Genomic DNA, 18,968 nt, shown 5'->3' with positions numbered 1-18,968 from the left:
AATTATTCCGTAGGCAAACCATAAATACTATTTAGTAATTTATACGTACTTGAAATATAGATTCATTTATATGTGTCGTCGAAGGAACTTGTACTTTATACACACGTTGATCAAACACTGGGCTATTATCGTTAATATCTAAAACCGATACCACCACACGGGTAGTTGATGTCAATATAGGTGAACCATTGTCTGATATAGAGATCTAAAATAAATTGATATATATTAAGTAAAATTTAACTATTTCCAAATAATATATCAAAGTTTAAAGCAATATATCATAGTTTGAAGCTATTTTTTATATTTATTTTTATTACCCACCTGTTTGTACACACAGCATACGCAAAACAATTAAAGCTATAAATTGATTTAAGCTCTCAGCTCTATATTTTCAATTTCAAAACAATTCCTCCCCTATATTTTTCTGAAAAACTTTCCTATATTATCATCTATTAAATAATCATACCACTATAACGTTTTTTTATAGAAGACAACTAATAATTGCATTTTAAAGATATTGTAAGTTTCTACAATATAGTTTATAATACTCAAAAGGTATACTCAACATGAGCTGGTTGAGTCTACTTTCGTAGATATGCGAGATATACTCTTTTAATCGGTGTCATGGATATGGGCAAATAATGGATTGCTTGGCACAATAAATATATATACAGTGGTTCACAGCTTATTTCAACCCACACCACAAAAAAAGTCTGTTGGTCTATAAAATCTAAAATATGGGAAATATATAAAACTTAAACGTATGTTGTTAGTGTGGCGTTATAACTAATACAAAATTAATTAATTTATTTTAAAAATTTGTTTTTTTTTTCTTTGTTTTATTGAAAAAATATTTAAAAAATAAATTAATTAATTTTGTTATACCCTGAACACATTTTCAATGTCAGGGTATAATGGTTTTGTTGAAATGTATGTAACAGGCAGAATGAGGCGTGGCAGACCCCACAAAGTGTATATATTTTTGATCAGAGCGACGAGCTGAGTCGATTTGGCCCTGTCCGTCTGTTTGTCTGTCTGTCTGTCCGTCCGTCCGTCTGTCCGTATGTTTGAACGCGTCGATTTCAGAAGATATAAGAGCTAGAGACTTCAAATTTTTTAAAAAAATTTTATCACTAAAAATCGATAGTTCATCCGTTCTTTTTTATCGATAGAAAACTTTATCGAAAACCAGTTATAAAAACATATCTCCTACACCTTTATTGCTAGAGTCTTTAAATTTTTTATGTATGCTTATATGAAATTTATACAATTTTGGTTTTTGATAAAATTTACCCCCCACCCCTATATCCACCCCCTCACCATCACTTTTGTAAAAAGCGCATTTTAAATACTTGAGACTTGTGCTTTGGCAAATACAAGCATATCGATGTTATAATCATAATCTGAAAGTTTCATGAAGATCGTTTGTCCACAAAAAAAAGTTATAAAACAACTAATTTCTCATAGTAAGCGCACACTGCAGCCCATGCGTGTTTATGCGTGGGTGCTTGTGTGTGTATGCGTGTGCGTGTATGTATACCTGTGTGTGTGTGCGTGTGTGTGTGTGCGTGTTTCTTGTGTAAGCTGAAAGACGCGAACAATTGTTGAAAAAGCTATTGCTCCAAGGGTTCAGAGGATCTCGTAGTCGAGCAGTCTCGACTAGAGGTTTCTTACTTGTTTTAGTTATAACATCACATTAACAACCTGCGCACTATGCGCAAAAGTACCGATAGTGCGCATTAACTGTAAATTAAAGGTAAAGCCTTGAAATTTCGCGCACATGTTAGTAATATTAATACAATTTAGGATTTTTTTTTATTTGGGCCACGCCCTCACCCTTGTCCCCATACATGTGATTTATTGACCGATGAATATCGGTACGAGTGCAAGAAATTTCATAAATATTATAAGTTTTTAATGGAATATACACTACATTTGCATTTTAGTTGGCCTATTTCTGAGTAGGGAGGATAAATGTCACATCCATGCTTTTTATTAATTGCTTTTATGATGCGCTGCAATGTGGGCAATTTTATGAGAATTTATTTGTTTAATAATTTCTTTTGTAGACATAAAATCTTAATGAAACATTTAGAGCATAATCATATGGCTAAAATGTGTGTACATTCCAAAGCACAAGTCTCTAGTACTTGAAATGCGTGGTATCCAAAATCTGTAAATTACAAAATTTTTGTGTTTATTAACTCTATATACAACGCAAATTTGAAGTCTCCAGGTTTAAAAGTGTTCAAACTAGGCTGAAAAAACCAAGTAGATTTTTCGATTATTCTCGATAAAAAAGTTATCGGATGAGTTATCGAAAAAATAAAGCAAACTCGTACTGCCTATGGTATACACGAGTATGCATGCCAGATTTCAGCTTTCTAGCTCTTATATCTTCTGAGATCCTTTTGCTCATACGGACGGACGGACGGACAGACGGACAGGGCTATATCGACTCAGCTCGTCGTCCTGATCAAGAATATATATACTTTATGGGGTCTGCGATGATTCCTTCTGCCTGTTACATACTTTTCACAAAACCATTATACCCTGATTTCCCATTTTCAATGGGTTCAGGGTATAAAAAACGAGAAAAAACGAAGTCTCCTGTTGAGAGCGAGAGCGAGTGTGTATACAATTTTTCGGTTGTGTTCGTTATCAGAGCATACAGTTATTTGCAAGCTATGGTACTGAGGCATTCAATGATAGCTTATTTTCCATATCCCATAAATTGTCACTGCTCATAGTTTTTTGCAAGACAAGTTTTATTGGTTTCTTTTGATTTCTTTGATGAAACCAAATCAGCTTTCTGAGGCAAGTGCAGAAGCTAACTACCTCTCTAATCGGGATCCTACTTCATTATAGCTTAAGGTCTTCCGACCCCCCATATTCAGATTGTTGCCGTGGCAGTGTATCGTAAGCTTAACACTAGACGCTAGCCAAGGCGTATGTTTTTGCTTGAATCAATTCAGATTATGATTACATTTGCGCAAATTATATTTAATAAATGATCTAAAATTTTTGACTTTTTGCATAATAATGTCCAGTTGCACATAAGATATATTTTCGCTGTTTCCATTTTCAAATATACAATTTCTGACAACGCTGTCTTGCCTATTGTTGCTGTTCCAAACTTCTAGCAAAATCACGTATGTATCTGCAGCATACGATATTTGGCCAAATGGAGCAAAAAGCAGCAAAAACCCTTTATAGCATTTGATTAAGGAACGTTTAATGAATACCTTGCCACTTAAACATTTCACAACGGACTTTAACATTATAAGTTATCTTCCACGAAATACACAAATATTTTAAAGGTTACGGCTGAAAATTCAATTAGCAACACATTGGAGTATTTCACACTAAATCAAGAGGCACAGAAAATCTTTTGAAACATATAATTTAACATACTTTTGGACAAACTTTCCGTAATTAAACTTTTTCGTAAATTTTAATTGCAATGGACTTTTTTTACGCCGAAAGATGGGAATTATTTCTCACACTTTTTGCAATTCACAATGCAATCCTGAATCAGATGACTTCGACAAAGCTGAAAACATTACTGGCAGTCCCCAAAACTTAATAAAAATGTTTTTACCCCTATTCTTAATGCGATAACCGAAAAAAGTTGCGCATTCGAAAACAAAACTAAATTAGGTTTATGCCACACCATCGGTATTTTTGCCCATAGTGCTGCGTTTACATTTTTTGGATATTTCCAATAGTTTAGATTTTATAGACCAACAAACTATTTGTGGTACTGGTTAAAATAAGCTGTGAACCACTTTACATACATATGTTTGTTAAGGAGTCTACTGTATAAAGATTGTGAGGTCGATGTATACGGTGGCATATATGCACTTGGATACATCGACGTCCTCCCTGATCAAAATGTATACTCATGGGAACAATCCTTCTCGAATTTTCTGTTCTCATTGAATCACGGGTTAACTTACCTCTAAAATATGTTCTGCTTGATTCTCTCTGTCAAGTTTACGTTCTGTAGTTCTTAGAATTCCTAAATATTTTTAAATTTAATATTACTTATAATTATATTAAGTATTTCATTGCCTATTTTACTTACCTGTGTGTGGTTCTATGGAAAAATACCCAATCAGATTTCCAGATGTAATACTGTAGGTAATTGTTTGTGAAGGATCAATGTCGGGATCTGTTGCTTTGAGCTGAATAATTTCATGTTTTCCAGAGCTACCTTCTGTGACATTTACGTAATAGACTGGTTTGGTTGTCAATGGAATGTTATCATTTTCATTTTTAACATCGATATAAACCTTTAGGGCATTTGTTATTAGCAACATATACATAATTTACATTACGTGTCAAAGCTTACCATAACACAATTTGTTAAAGGCACGATAGCATTATCCTGAGCGCATAGTGTCAACCAGTAAAAACTCTTGGTTTCTGCATCCAGTTGGGTTAGAGACTGAATAGATCCTAAGGCAGAAATTAATTTAATAAATTGATAATAATAAGATTTGTTACTTCTTACCTTGTTTATTAACAGAAAAAATACCTAGCCCATCACCACCAGTGATAGAATATGATATTTTAGAATTAATATCCATTGAGTCCATGTCCCGCGCGGTAACATTCATGACTAAAGTGCCCTTTGGCATATTCTCTTGTATTTTTCCCTCATAAATGAAATCGTCAAATTCCGGGGCATATCGATTTTCATTTACATCAATTATTTCAATAATGACGGGCATATCAACTGTTAATGATGGGACTCCACAGTCTATTGCGCTTACAATAAGATTGTGTACCTGACGATTTTCATAATTTAAATAACCTTCTGTGCGTATAGCGCCAGTGTGTTTATCAATTTTAAAAAGATTTTGCTCTTGTGCATCCTCTTTAAGTGAGAAAAGAATTTCTGCACTTTTTCCCACATCTTTGTCAAAGGCTTCAATAACAGCAACGACAGTTCCTCTGGGCACATCTTCGCGAACTTTGAAAATATAATCTTGTACTCCGAAAATTGGTGCATTGTCATTAACATCATCAACTAAGACATATACCACGGCTTCTGATGATAAAGTAGGATATCCTAAATCTTTTGCAATAATATGTAACTCATATTTATCGTTCTGCTCTCTATCTAAGAATTCATTAAGAACAATGCATCCACTTGTTTTGTTAATAATAAATTCTTTGAACTCGATAAATAGGGTATAAATGATTTCTGCATTGATACCCAAGTCTGCGTCTGTTGCATGTAGACAATATACTATAGTACCTATTGGCGCATTTTCTGCAAGACGAAGTGTAGCTAACGATTTTTGTAAAATCGGAGGATTATCGTTTGCATCTGTTATTGTTATAGGAAGAATTTTTGAATCTGATTTTGTCGGCTGACCCAAATCATAGACTGTCAGGTTTAAAATATATTCACTTAACCTTTCCCTATCCAGGTAACCAATAATTTGTAGTTCTCCACTATCAGGATCGATGCGAAACACTGAATCGTAGTCACCATCTGCAATTGCAAATACGAGCTTTCCATTATAGCCCAAGTCTCGGTCTCTTGCCTCGATTACAGCTACCGTTGTTCCCAATTGTATGCTTTCATTTAAGGTGAGCTCTTGAGGAAAATTTACAAATTCAGGTCTATGGATGTTTTGACCATACCGACTAGGCGTTAATGCCAAATCGTTAACTTCAAAAGATGATACATTCTTAACATTGTTTTTCTCGGCCAATGCTAATGTTTCTGCCAGTCTTCTAGCTACACCAGTTTCTCGACACTCAAACGTTCCGTAGCCATGTAAACTATTGCTAAGATCTCTTGCGAAATCATCATCAAGATTTACATTGATAGTCAGCTCATCGGAAAAATGAGTGCCATCTGTGGCAGATACTTTAAGCACTCTTTCATTTACAGCAACATCCATCAAATTGCAACCAATAGATATTGTTCCAGTATTTGAATCTAAGTTAAAGCAACCATCTTCATTTCCAGATATGGACCGATAGGATATTACATCGCCCACATCGAGATCAACTGCAGAAATGGTAAATACTTCAGAGCCAATCGGTGCCGATTTAATTACTTTTCCGTGACAATTAACACGCTCAAATTGGGGCCTATTATCATTGATATTTCTTACAATAATATCTAAGGCAATTTCGGTTTGCCTTCTGTACGGTAGTCCCCAATCTGACGCACGCACAAGCAGTGTATAGTTTCTTTGCATTGTTTCATAATCAATTAGATTTGTTGTCTTGATAACTCCAGAAAAGTGGTCGATTTCAAATGGAACGTCATTTAGATTTGCTATACTATAAGATATGTATGCATTTTCACCAGAATCCTTGTCTTTCGCTGTGAGCTTTACCACAAAAAGGCCGGCTAATTCATTTTCACTTATTTCAATGGTGCTATTAATGTTTTCAAATATGGGATCATTATCATTCATATCATCAATAGTAATTTTTACTTTTGCAGATGATTGTTTTCGAGACCCAACATCCGCTTGATCAATGGCAGATACGGTTAATGTGTAAGTCGATTTTTTCTCAGCATCAAGGTGCTTTTGTGTATATAACATTCCCGAATCCGGATTTATTCTGAACTCTCCACCTTCGTTGCCACCAACCACTTCCAAGTACACCAACGCAAATTTCCCTAATTTGGGGTCGCTAACTTTTAGTCTAATGACTGGCATGTTAATCGGAGCCGTTTCTGGAATGGACACTTCATAAATTTCTTGTGTAAATATCGGAACATTTTTTATCTGCGGAATGATTTGTATCGTAACTGTTTTAAAAGTAAATTTGGAGGGTCTCCCACAATCTTCCGCTCGAAGAGTCAAGTTATAGGTGAAAATTTCATCATGTAACTTTGCGAATTTATTTAGTTCTATATAATATTCGTCTCTGGTATCTGCGGGAATTAATTTAAATATGCCATCTGGATTTCCATCTAGTATTTCCAACTTTTTTATTTCTCCATTTTTTCCAATATCCTTATCATTTACTTTTATTATCCCATAAATAAGGGAATCCGAGTTAGGTATCACACTCGAAAACGTTTTTGCATAAATTTCGGGAGCGTTTAGATTGACCTTTAAAAAACGAAATATTTTGTTTATCATTTATTTATTTCTTTATATACATTTTTACTATTACTTTTTCGAATATTTTATTAAATTGCATTCATACATGTATATATAGAAAATCGTTTTGGGATCTTATTTATTAAGTTTACTTATTATACCCTGAACCCATTGAAATCAGAAAATCAGATTTACTGTGTATATACATATGATGAATACAAACATTTTGTAATTTACATATTTTGGATACCACGCCCCCAATGTGTAAAAAACGCATTTCAAGTACTAAAGACTTAAGCTTTGGAATGGACATACATTTGAACATTATGATTACGTCCTAAAAGTTTCATTAAGATTGTACGTCTAGAAATTAAATTATTCAACAAATAAATTCGTATAACATTGCCCACATTGCAGCGCAGCCCAAGCGCAGTCGCTGCTTACTGCGCCGTCAGCAGAGCGCGTTGTTATACGTGCGTCTGGATGCATGTGTATGTATGTGTTTGTAAATATTTTAGTACATATCAATAATTTACCCTGTATAAATTACTGAGTTTGTTATTTCATTTATATTTTGAAACATAGCGAAATTGAAATTTTGAACCTTACAAATTAGATAGATTTAAATGTCACTCTGAACTGATCTGTCATGCCATTTAACAAAATTAAAAAAAAAAAAAGAAACCAAAGCGTAAAGGCGTAGAATCACTCAAGATTTTGCATGCATTTTCTACTTCGTAATTGTTCGGCTTTACAAACTCAGAGCACTGCGAGCGCTCAAACATACATGATACATACATACACATTTTCATATATACAAAAGTATTTTGACAACACATTGCAAAAACTCAAACCGCTTATTTCTGCGTGCTGAGAGAGTAACGGTACCCATTATATTTTTCAGAGAGAGCAAATATTAAAAGCTATAAGTGCCCAAAATATTGCATTGATAACATGACTCGTTCTTTTTCTGTAATTATTTGCATGGTAGATTGTCATTCTTTGGCTGGACAAAAGTATTTTGACATTAATATTTATTAAATAAAGTCAGACAAAAACTTAACAATGGTGATAGTAACAAAAATATTAATAAGAATTAAACCCTCCTTTAACATCTGCAAGCGTCTAGAGATCGATCTAACCAAATTTTGTAATTGTTCTATTGAAACATCCTGCTAAAGTCCTCAAACCTCAGGAATCCTCGGGCGTTCCTAATAAGTCTAAGCTAAGTTTTACTTTTGCATAAGCCCACACATTGTCTATAATATTGAGATCAGGACTCTGAGGTGGCCAATCTAATGTATTGACTTCAATATTCCCCGAAAATTCAGTTATAATATGGACCTTTTCTATTTTTGGATAATTTGGTAGTAAATTGCTCAAGAAGTACATTTTATATGATTGTAAGGTATTCCACGGAAATACCTGCATTATTCTTCGTGACCGATTGAATCATGCTTAACACGCGGGGACCTAAACAGCAACGACGTCTCCTCCTAATGAGCGTCATTAGGTCTGTCATCCTCTATGCTGCGCCAACATGGGCAAGAGCGATGGCAACGCCGAGCTACAGCCGAGGCATTTGCGCGATCTACAGGCTGAGCGCAATCAGAGTCAGCTGCGCTTTCAGGACTATCTCCGATGACGCGGCGCTCGTCATAGCCGGTATGGTGCCACTGGAGTATTTGGTCGCCGAAGCCGTGGAGCGGAATTCGCACGGGCCTACGCGACTCAACGCTGTCAGGGCGTACAGCATCGCACGATGGCAAAGAAGGTGGAGTAGCTCAGCTAAAGGGCGGTGGACGCACAAGCTCATCCCGGAGCTTGAACCATGGGTTAACCGCAAACATGGCGAGGTTAACTTCTACCTTACGCAGATCCTCTCGGGTCATGGATGCTTTCGGAGCTACTTGAAGCGCTTTGGCAACGAGGAATCTGACGAGTGCCCCTGGTGCGAGCGAGGGCATGTGGAAGACGCCAACCACATTCTTTTCGAATGTGGACGGTTCCTGGAGGAGAGGCGTCGTCTGGAAGAGGCAGTGGGCCGCTCCATCAGAGCGGACAACTTAGTCAACGCCATGCTGGAATCGGAGGAAGCTTGGGAACTAACAAGCACCTTCGCGGCCACGGTGATGATGGAGCTCCGCAGAGTCGAGCGATCGAGAAGACGAGCTGTCCCAGGCTAAGGTAGCGCATAGTGCTTGCGAAGCAATGCTTTACGGCCGTCCCGCAAGCACTGCGCGCTATCCTAGCCACCACGCAACTTGCAATTTGTAATAATTTTGTCAATAAATGAATATAAAAAAAAAAAAAAAAAAAAAACACACACACACATACACAAACATTTACACACACACATACACAAACATTTACACACACGCATACACAAGCATTTACACACACACATACACAAACATTTACACACACACATACACAAACATTTACACACACACATACACAAACATTTACACACACACATACACAAACATTTACACACACACGTACACAAACATATATACACACAAGCACCCACGCATAAACGCGCATGGGCTGCAGTGTGCGCTTACTATGAGAACTCAATTGTTTAATAACTTTTTTTGTGGACGTGCGATATTCATTAAACTTTCAGATTATGATTATAATATGAATATGCATGTATTTGCTAAAGCACAAGTCTCAAGTATTTGAAATACGTTTTTTACAAACATGATGGTGAGGGTGGATATAGAGATGGGGGTAAATTTTAACAAAAACCGAAATGCGTGCTATTATACGGGCATTTAAAAAATTTGAAGTCTCTAGCTCTTATATCTCCTGAGATCAACGCGCTCAAACATACGCACAGACAGAAACACGGACAGGGATAAATCGACTCAGCTCGTTACCCTGATCAAGAATATATATACTTTATGTGGTCTGCCTCGCCTCCTTCTGCCTGTTACATACACTTCAAGAAAACCATTATACCCTTACTTCCCATTTTCAATGGGTTCAGAATATAAAAATTAAACTTAAATAACGTCGTTTTACTTACCTGCTTTACAGTTATTGACACCTTCGCTTTGCTGGATTGATAAGACTGTTGGTTAATAGCTGCACCCCTGTCGTTGGCTAAAACAATAAGCTCGTAGTGTGAATTCTCAGCGTAGTTGAGCTGTTTCAGGATGGTTATATCCCCAGTAGTTGGGTGTATAGCGAAACTCTCGCTCTCTATTAAAAAGCTATAATAGATTTCACCATTGATCCCTAGATCAGCATCGTCAGCAATAACTTTTAAAATACTGTCGTGTTTTGGAGTGTCCTCAGGAACGGTTACCGCATACTCAGTTGGATAAAATAATGGACTTAAGTCATTTCGATCTAGTACTTTTACATGAATCGTCGTGTCAGTTTCATAGATAGAGTTGTTTTTACCATTGGCATAAGTAATAAGCGCCCGAACCTTTAGATTGTATTCCTCAGTTTTTTCTCTATTTAAAACGACATTACTCGTTCGCGTTCGAATACTTAAGAAGGCAAAGTTCCCAACAAGTCTTTCTTCGGCCTTAAACAGCTTCTCCTTATCGCCACTTATTATCCTATACTTTATATCGTATTTTGAATCGATTGTTATTCCGGCCAAGTCCTCATGTAATACTCCTTTAGCGTAGGTTTTACCAATACTGTTTTCTGGTATTGTAACATTATATGTTTGGTGGCTAAAGTCTGGTTTTGTAGCCAAAAGTGATTTTCCATGAGAGAGGTTAGCTCGGTACGCATTGTGTGATGAAAATGCAGGTTGAAGTAGGAAAACAAAACTAATTAATGATATCCACTGAAGTAAAAATCTTTTTTTTTTCGTAGCAGTGTGGGCATAATTGTTTAAATGCATATTAGACATTAGCTATTTTTCTCCGCATGGTATTCAGTCCTACAAATAAATAAGGATAAAATAAAAATAATTAAAACAATATTTACAATATTTTTTATATATTTGGCTAAATATACTCGTTCCACTTGTGACCGAGAAGTTTTAGAAAATAGATTATGACCTATCTAAGCTTGAGAATATTCAAAGTTTTCATAACTATTGCTGACCTCAGTGCATATTCACGCAGAGCTAGATGGAGAATGTTTATATACATATATTCTTGTTTAGCACTACGACCTAAATTTATCCATTATTTTTAATTTTTACGCATGATTTTAACAAAATCAGATGCTAGACGCCTGCAGCCTAAAATTAATTCAATCTCATTGCATTATGAAAATATCTTCCATTTACTTTATCTAACATAAAGGTAATTTAGAAATCTATGTCCCATAATACAGCTCTTTTTTACATAAACTATTTTAAGCTGCAGATCTACGTGCAGTGTGGAGTATCCTAGATTCTTCAGTTTTATGATTACTTTGCCTATGTCTATAAAAAGCTGAGCTCTAAGATAATAAAACCAATAGCTGTAGATTGTATGGAAGTCTGGACTTAATATGTATATATTCACCCAAATTTATGTAATTTTTATTTACAGTGACGAGCAAAACTGTAACACGAATTCAATGTTGCAACTTCAAGAGTTTGCACCCGGGTCATTTTTCAACAAATGTATTTATTAATAATTTTTTAATGATTAATGCATAGCTCTTTTGACTTTTTTTTGGTCATTAATGTCATTTGCCATCATTTTTGTGTACCGTCGCACTATTTCAGCAAGAATCGCGCACCAAATGTCCTTGTTCCTATCCCATAGCTCTATCATTCCACTTGGAGCCACCTATAATTCGCAGGCTGCGATTTCAAATGGCTCCATATATTTTCAATGATATTCATGTCTGAAGAATATTCAAGACACTCAAGCGACTTGAATCCTTGCCATATTGTCCACTTGTTTACCAAATTAGACGTGTTCTTTGAATCATTGTTCTGCATTTTTCAGTAGTAAAACCCATATGTTCACCTAATTCTCCCAAATTTTTTTGTAAAGTGATCAGGTACTATGCCGAAACGTTATTCCATCGATTAAAACCAAGAGTTCCAGCACAATTTTTATTTATTCTCCCTTAAACCAAAAGATGGCAGCCACCGCGCTTGACAGTTTGCCTTACTGCACTGTTACAGTCAACAGACTGGACTGTGGGATCTCTATGCTAATGCCAAGATTATCAATATGACTCAAAATGGCTGTTTAATGTTTCATCTGACCATATTAACAGTTTCAAGTCATATGGACCATTCTGGCCTGGCTTTAAGCTCGTTTCGGCATACTACCTGATCACTTTACAACAAAATTTGGGAGAATTAGGTGAACATATGGGTTTTACTACTGGAAAATGCAGAACAATGACTTGAGTGTCTTGAATATTCTTCAGACATGAATATCATTGAAAATATATGGAGTCATTTGAAATCGCAGCCTGCGAATTATAGGTGGCTCCAAGTGGAATGATAGAGCTATGGGATAGGAACAAGGACATTTGGTGCGCGATTCTTGCTGAAATGGTGCGACGGTACACAAAAATGATGGCAAATGACATTAATGACCAAAAAAAGACAAAAGAGCTATGCATTAATTATTAAAAAATTATTAATAAATATATTTGTTGAAAAATGACCCGGGTGCAAAACTGTAACATTTGACTTTCTTTACATTTTTATTTCTTATAATTATTCCAGCCAACCGAATGATTTCAAATTTTCAGGTAACATGGCTAAATATCATACTAACAAAATAAAATTAAGATCTTAAACATCCATAGAGTAGAAGCAAAAATATAGACTCTTCAAGTTGCAACATTGAATTCGTGTTACAGTTTTGCTCGTCACTGTATCTACATAAATACACAGAAACGTATTTCTTGGAGATCGATTACCTTAATAATAGTTTTCAACTTTCTCATATTTGTGTATTCACCAAAGCACTTAACATTTGGATTACATTTTGTGCAAATTTGGTGGGAATATAATCTCTGTACTCATTATATGGATATACATTTTAAATCTAAAGTCTGTCACACTTATATAATACGAAAAGTGGGGGAGTTATGAAAACAACAAGTAAGAACGTTGCAGTCGGGCGTTAACACTTTTTTTCCTAGCTCTACGAGTCCCAACCACTAATAATTTGAACAGCATGTCTTTTTTAATTTTTTGCAGTGCGCAATGTTCAACACATTATATTGTCAATACTACTAAGGATAAGGCATACCACTTTTTATACCCTGAACCCATTGAAAATGGGAAATCAGGGTATAATGGTTTTGTGAAAAAGTATGTAACGGGCAGAAGGAATCATCGCAGACCCCATAAAGTATATACAGTACCGAGCAAAAATGAGTGAATGTTTCACAACTTTGACTTTCATCACGCATAAAAATTAAACCATACAAGCAAATTAAGATTTTGTTTTTTATACTTGTTTATTAGTTTGTTCTTAACAAATAGAAAAAGTTGCAACGCTAAATCAGCTAAACTCAATTAATGAAAAATAAAAAACCAAAAAAATCCACATAAACTCAATTTTGCACGTTTCATAATTGCCAATACTTTGGCTCTTCTACTTCTCTTCTCAGCCGAAATCATCCAGATTTCCCCATAACTTAGCTCCTTGGGTATTCTTCTTAGTCGTAGATTGAGCATGTAGATTTACCGTGATCTTAGTCCTTTTAATATTCTTATTTGTAAAGCGATTTGAAGCACATTTTCTTTTCGCAACAAATTTAAAATAATTGATGAAATATAATTATAAAATGTGGAAAATTTCAGTCGACATTGAAAATAGCGGTGTGTGCTTGACCGGGAAGGGATTTCCTTCGCTTATTATTGCCGAAAAGCTTTGAATCAGCCGAAATTTGACTCCGAAAACTCAAGTCAAAGGTTGCAAAAAACTGTTCTCGGGCTCTGATGCTCGCCTAATGATGTCGAAAATTAAGAAAAACAAGCTGCTAGCACCAAAGGGTGTTTCTCTAGCAATTAATAAAAATGTTAGCAAATGGACTGCTAGAAGAGAAATTCGTGGCTTCGGATATGTATCATTCGTTAAAAAACAAACCTGCATTGTCCGAAAAGAATATGAAGGCGCGTTTGAAATTTGCAAGGGATCACAAAAACTGGAGCATTTATGATTGGAAACGAGTTGTTTGGTCAGATGAATTAAAATTTAACCGTTTCCAATCAATTGGAAAGCAATATTGCTGGTGCAGACCTGGGGAACGCATTCAACGACATCATGTAAAGGAAATCGTCAAACATGGCTGCGGCAGCATTATGGTTTGGGGATGCTTCTCTTAGTAGAACGTTGATCCTCTACATAGAGGAAGGATTATATGAATAATCTTCAAACCCATCTTCCCAAATTCACTGATAAATGTGCGTGTCCCCACAGAGAAAGGGTTTTCAACAAGATGGCGATCCAAAACATACTGTAAAGATTATTTAGGAATGGATAGGAAAGCAGAATTTTAAGCTAATTTTCGCTCCATACATATAGAGTCTATATATAAATCCTATCCCGACTTCAATCCTATTGAAAATCTGTGTTCAATAGTGAAAAGACGGGTGGGACAGTATGATGCAGCCCCAACGAACATTGACAGCTTATGGGAGCGCGTAGAAGCGGAGTGGAGCCAATTTCCGAAAGAAATGATTCAAAGTTTGGCTGAGAGCATGCCAAAAATAGTCAACAAAATTATTGCTAATAAGGGTTTTGGACTAAATATTAAAAATGTTTAGTTTTTTTTTAGTTTTTAGTAGTTTTTTTTAAACGTGCAAAATTGAGTTTATGTGGATTTTTTCGGTTTTTTATTTCTAATTTTTTTAATTTTGCTAATTTAGCCTTGCAACTTTTTTGTATTTGTTAAGAATACACTAATAAACAAACACACAAAAAAATTTGTTGATTTGCTGGTATGGTTTAATTTTTATGCGTGATGAAAGTCAAAGTTCTGTAACATTCACTCATTTTTGCTCGGTACTGTATATTCTTGATCAGCGTGACGAGCTGAGTCAATATAGCCCAGCCCGTCTGTCCGTTCGTCCATATGAGTGCGTCGATCTCAGAAGTTACAAGAGCTAGAGAGCAGAAATTTGGCATGCATACTCATGTGTACCATACGCAGTCATATCATATTTTTTCGATAACTCATCCGATAACTTTTTTATCGAGAATAATCGAAAAATTGATTTTGTTTTTTCAGCCTTATTTGAACACTTTTAGACCTAGAGACTTCAGATTTACTGTGTATATACAGTTGATTGATACGAAGACATTGTCGTTTACAGATTTTGGATACCACACCCCCTTCGCCCTCAATTTGTACGCATTTCAAGTACTAGAGACTTGTGCTTTAGAATGTACACACATTATTACTATATGATCACGCTCTGAAAGTTTCATTAAGATACTTTTGTAGACATACAAAAGAAATTATTCAACAAATAAATTCTCATAATATTGCCCACACTGCAGCGCAGCCCAAGCGCTGTCACTGCTTACTGCGCAGTTAGCAGAGCACATGCTTATACGTACGTGTGGATGCATATGTATGTATATGTGCATAAAAGAAGTTTAGAATGAATCGAATATCAGCTTGGAGGGATCAGGGTATCTCCCAGTCAAGCAGTCTCGACTGGAACTTTCTTACTTGTTTTCTCTTAACGATGTCAACAACAACATATGGGCAATCCTCTAGTGGCGAATGTGACATTCGTACGTTTTTGAATTAAAATAAAAAAAACGAATGCCAAAGCATTTTTTTTATTTTGACGAATAGTGAATCTTTTAGCTCTTGATTAGCTCTTTAGTTGGTGCTAAATCTCATTTTAGGCAGATGTTAGTTTTCAAGATAATCACAAAAAACCAAGAGGTTTGCAGGCTACAAAAAAGGTAAGTCGCTTTTAAAATGAACAGTTTAACCTGAGATTTTAGCGAAACCTTTAGTGACAATTGATTACGAATAATTTTAAATTATTTGATTCAAAAGTAATGAGTAGTTTTTTTTATTTTTTAGTTTTAATCAGGGTCGAGGATGACGTGTCGAATGGCATTTTTTATACCATACTTTTTTTTTTTTTATTTAATTTTTTAGTAATTTTACATGAATAAAAGCATTAGAAATGATTTTCAATATATTCAATTTATCAATTATAATAAAATAGAGAAAATTCGAAGTATCATATTTCATTGCATAGTGTCTCAATAATAAGAACAAAATGTGCAAAAGAAATGCTTTAAACAGAACTTTTGTACTAATTCGGCTTTGTGTCTCAATATTTCGAGATGTATTATGATAACATGTATAATTGGTTTATATTAATTAAGTTTGATAGATTAGTTATAAAAAATATGTCAGCAGAACATGCTTTCATTGACTTTGAATGCGGTTGACCTTTCTGGAGAAATTCCCATATTGTATATGAGTAATTTATTCAAACAGTAGACTTAAGAGATAAGAAAAATGTGCCAAACATCTGCGAAAGCTGCGTAATGTGATTTACTATCATACTTAAAACAATTATTTAATTAATTAACATTAGAATTGTTGAATGTCGCCATTGGCCTGTATTACGCATTTAACCTGTTTTGGTATGTGCTCTTGAGAAATTAAGCCACGCATCTCTTGCAACTTGATTTTCAAGTCAGAAATGTTCCTTTGTGGCTCATTTCGAAGCTTACTTAACCTGGACTATTTGATAGCCGATCTAAAGTCTCCATTTAATTCCAGACAAATTTTAGTTCGTTTGGCTGTGCGCGATGATGCTCCGTCCTGCTGAAAAGTTCTGGTATTCATGCCAGCAACAACCTTCTAAAATTTTAATGATTTTTCAGCATTAACCGTCCCTTCAATGAAACGCTGTTTTCCTAATCCTTTGGCAGACTTACATCCCCATACCATAGTGCTGGCAGGAAACTTAACTGTTTTAAGGCAGTAGTTATGGAATTTTTCTGCACTCTTCGGATGACACGCTTTTTCGTATCACCGACACTAACATCAAATTAAGATTCATCGCTAAATACGATGGTATCCTATTGCTTTTGAGTCCAAGACATCCTTTCCCGAGCCCCGAAGATGCATTGGTAATAACCAAACATGCTTTATAAAAACTATATCCAGTAACTTTTAAATTAATTCGCGTCCATTTTCGCTGGACAGTTTTTCCAATATTCTGCGACCACTCAGAAGCCAAATTTCTTAAAGATTGGCGACAACAATTGTTGATTGTTCAGATTTAACAATTTTAGCCAGTTGTCTTTCGTCGCTGGGTGCTATTGCTGATGCTCGCTCCCTATTTGCTATGTTATTTTCAATATTCCCATTTTTATACCCTGAACCCATTGAAAATGGGACATCAGGGTATAATGATAATGCTAGTAGTAGTATTTGCAGTCCATGCCTGAGTGTGTGTTTCTTGTGTATGCATAATGACGCGAATAATTATTGAAATATCAATTCTTAGAATTCAGGAGATTTCGTAGTCGAGTAGTCTCGACTAGAGCTTTAATTTTTTTTTCTTTATTTGTATCACCCCATGTACAGACGATCTAGACACATTTGATTGCTTGCTGATTTCCGTAAGTCTTCCCAGATTAAAAATAATCTCTAATCAATACTCTGATTTCGTTGCAATTGATCTTCAGCAATTTTAAAATTGCATGCTATATTGCTTTATTATTCAATGACTATAACTAGATATTGATTCTGATACATTGGTTGCTTTTCTTTAGAGATTAAGGTAAGCTTACGTAGCGTCCGAATTAATAATGGTAAATTTTTTCTTTTCTTTATTTCAGCATTCTAGCTTTCAACTCAATAAATTGCAGTTTTAACCCGAGCTCGCAAATGAGAGTTGATCGTTTTTTCGTATATGCTCTGCTTCGTATCATAACCGAAAAGCTTGTTCAGACACGATCTCGCTCTGAGCGACACTGTTTGTTTTCTTTAGAATCTGTTTCGGTCAGACGCATTGCAATGACTCATTCCTGTGACGCTCTCAAATGAGTGTCGCGTAAAGACTAATACGATTTTCGCTCACACAAAGACTCTCAGCAAAAGACAGTTTGACTAAAAAACTCAACAGAAATGATCTTTGCCTTCGTATGCATGTAAATACATGCATACATACATACATAAAAGAACGCAACAATCGCGTGTAATTACCCATACAAACGCAACTGACAGTTTGCTTCATTTAACTCAAGCAAACGATCAGTGTTTGACTTGAGCGAAACCAAATCAGAAATAACTGTCTCGCTCAGAGCGCGAACAGACCTAGGCCAGTCGCGACAAAGTCAGTTTCTGAGTTTTTTTTATTGTGTCAGTGAAAGACACATTTTTTTGCAGACAACGAAAAAGTGTTGACAGTTATTTGTGAGCTATTACTTATTTTTGTGTCGTCCGGTGTACCTCAGAGTATCGTTCATTATTTACTAAACTTTGGTCTAAGGAATTTACAGATCATTTTATTACCAAGCAATTATTTATTTTGCTTGTGCGTCCTATCTTAGAGTATTGCTCAGTTGTATGGTCCCCGCAACATAAACTGTACCAGGATCGTATTGAATAGGTTCAAAACTTTTTCTTCTTTTTGCCTTTTGTCATTTTACCATAGCCTTCAGCTCATTGATCTTTCATCGTGTTTGTTTTTCTGCATAAAATGATTATAGGTAATATTTTTTTTTTATTTTTATTTTGAAAGCCATACTGGGTAACCTAATAACGCCTTTGTGAGCTAAACTATTAATTCTGCCCATTTGGGCGCGCCGAAGGTAATATTGATTCGTCCTCTTTGTTGATGCGTCTTAATTTTTCGGTTCCGTCCCGAACACCTAGACACTATCGTCTGCTTCATTTACCTATGTGCACTACGGATTAGACTTTGGTGAGTCAAAATGAATGGCTCACTAAACT

General features: G+C 35.4%; 1 protein-coding gene across 6 annotated transcripts in view; it reads right to left on the bottom strand.

The window, feature by feature from the left end:
• LOC6583620 (fat-like cadherin-related tumor suppressor homolog) overlaps positions 1-18,968 on the bottom strand; it is a 39,460-nt gene that overhangs the window by 17,353 nt on the left and 3,139 nt on the right. For all 6 annotated transcript variants that reach the window (XM_015162975.3, XM_002009250.4, XM_032731598.2 and 3 more), the window contains exons 2-7: positions 10,120-10,995; positions 4,517-7,094; positions 4,355-4,461; positions 4,088-4,295; positions 3,960-4,021; positions 50-205 (exon numbers count right to left, since the gene is read on the bottom strand). In XM_015162975.3, coding sequence (XP_015018461.1) covers positions 50-205; positions 3,960-4,021; positions 4,088-4,295; positions 4,355-4,461; positions 4,517-7,094; positions 10,120-10,965 — 3,957 coding nt within the window. In that variant the 5' untranslated portion in view covers positions 10,966-10,995. The remainder of the gene's footprint in view (positions 1-49; positions 206-3,959; positions 4,022-4,087; positions 4,296-4,354; positions 4,462-4,516; positions 7,095-10,119; positions 10,996-18,968) is intronic.

The sequence above is a fragment of the Drosophila mojavensis genome, unplaced genomic scaffold, assembly GCF_018153725.1.
Source record: "Drosophila mojavensis isolate 15081-1352.22 unplaced genomic scaffold, ASM1815372v1 contig_74, whole genome shotgun sequence".
Lineage (NCBI taxonomy): Eukaryota > Metazoa > Arthropoda > Insecta > Diptera > Drosophilidae > Drosophila > Drosophila mojavensis.
The sequence above is the reverse complement of the archived record's forward strand: the minus strand, read 5'-3'. Positions and strand labels throughout refer to the sequence as shown.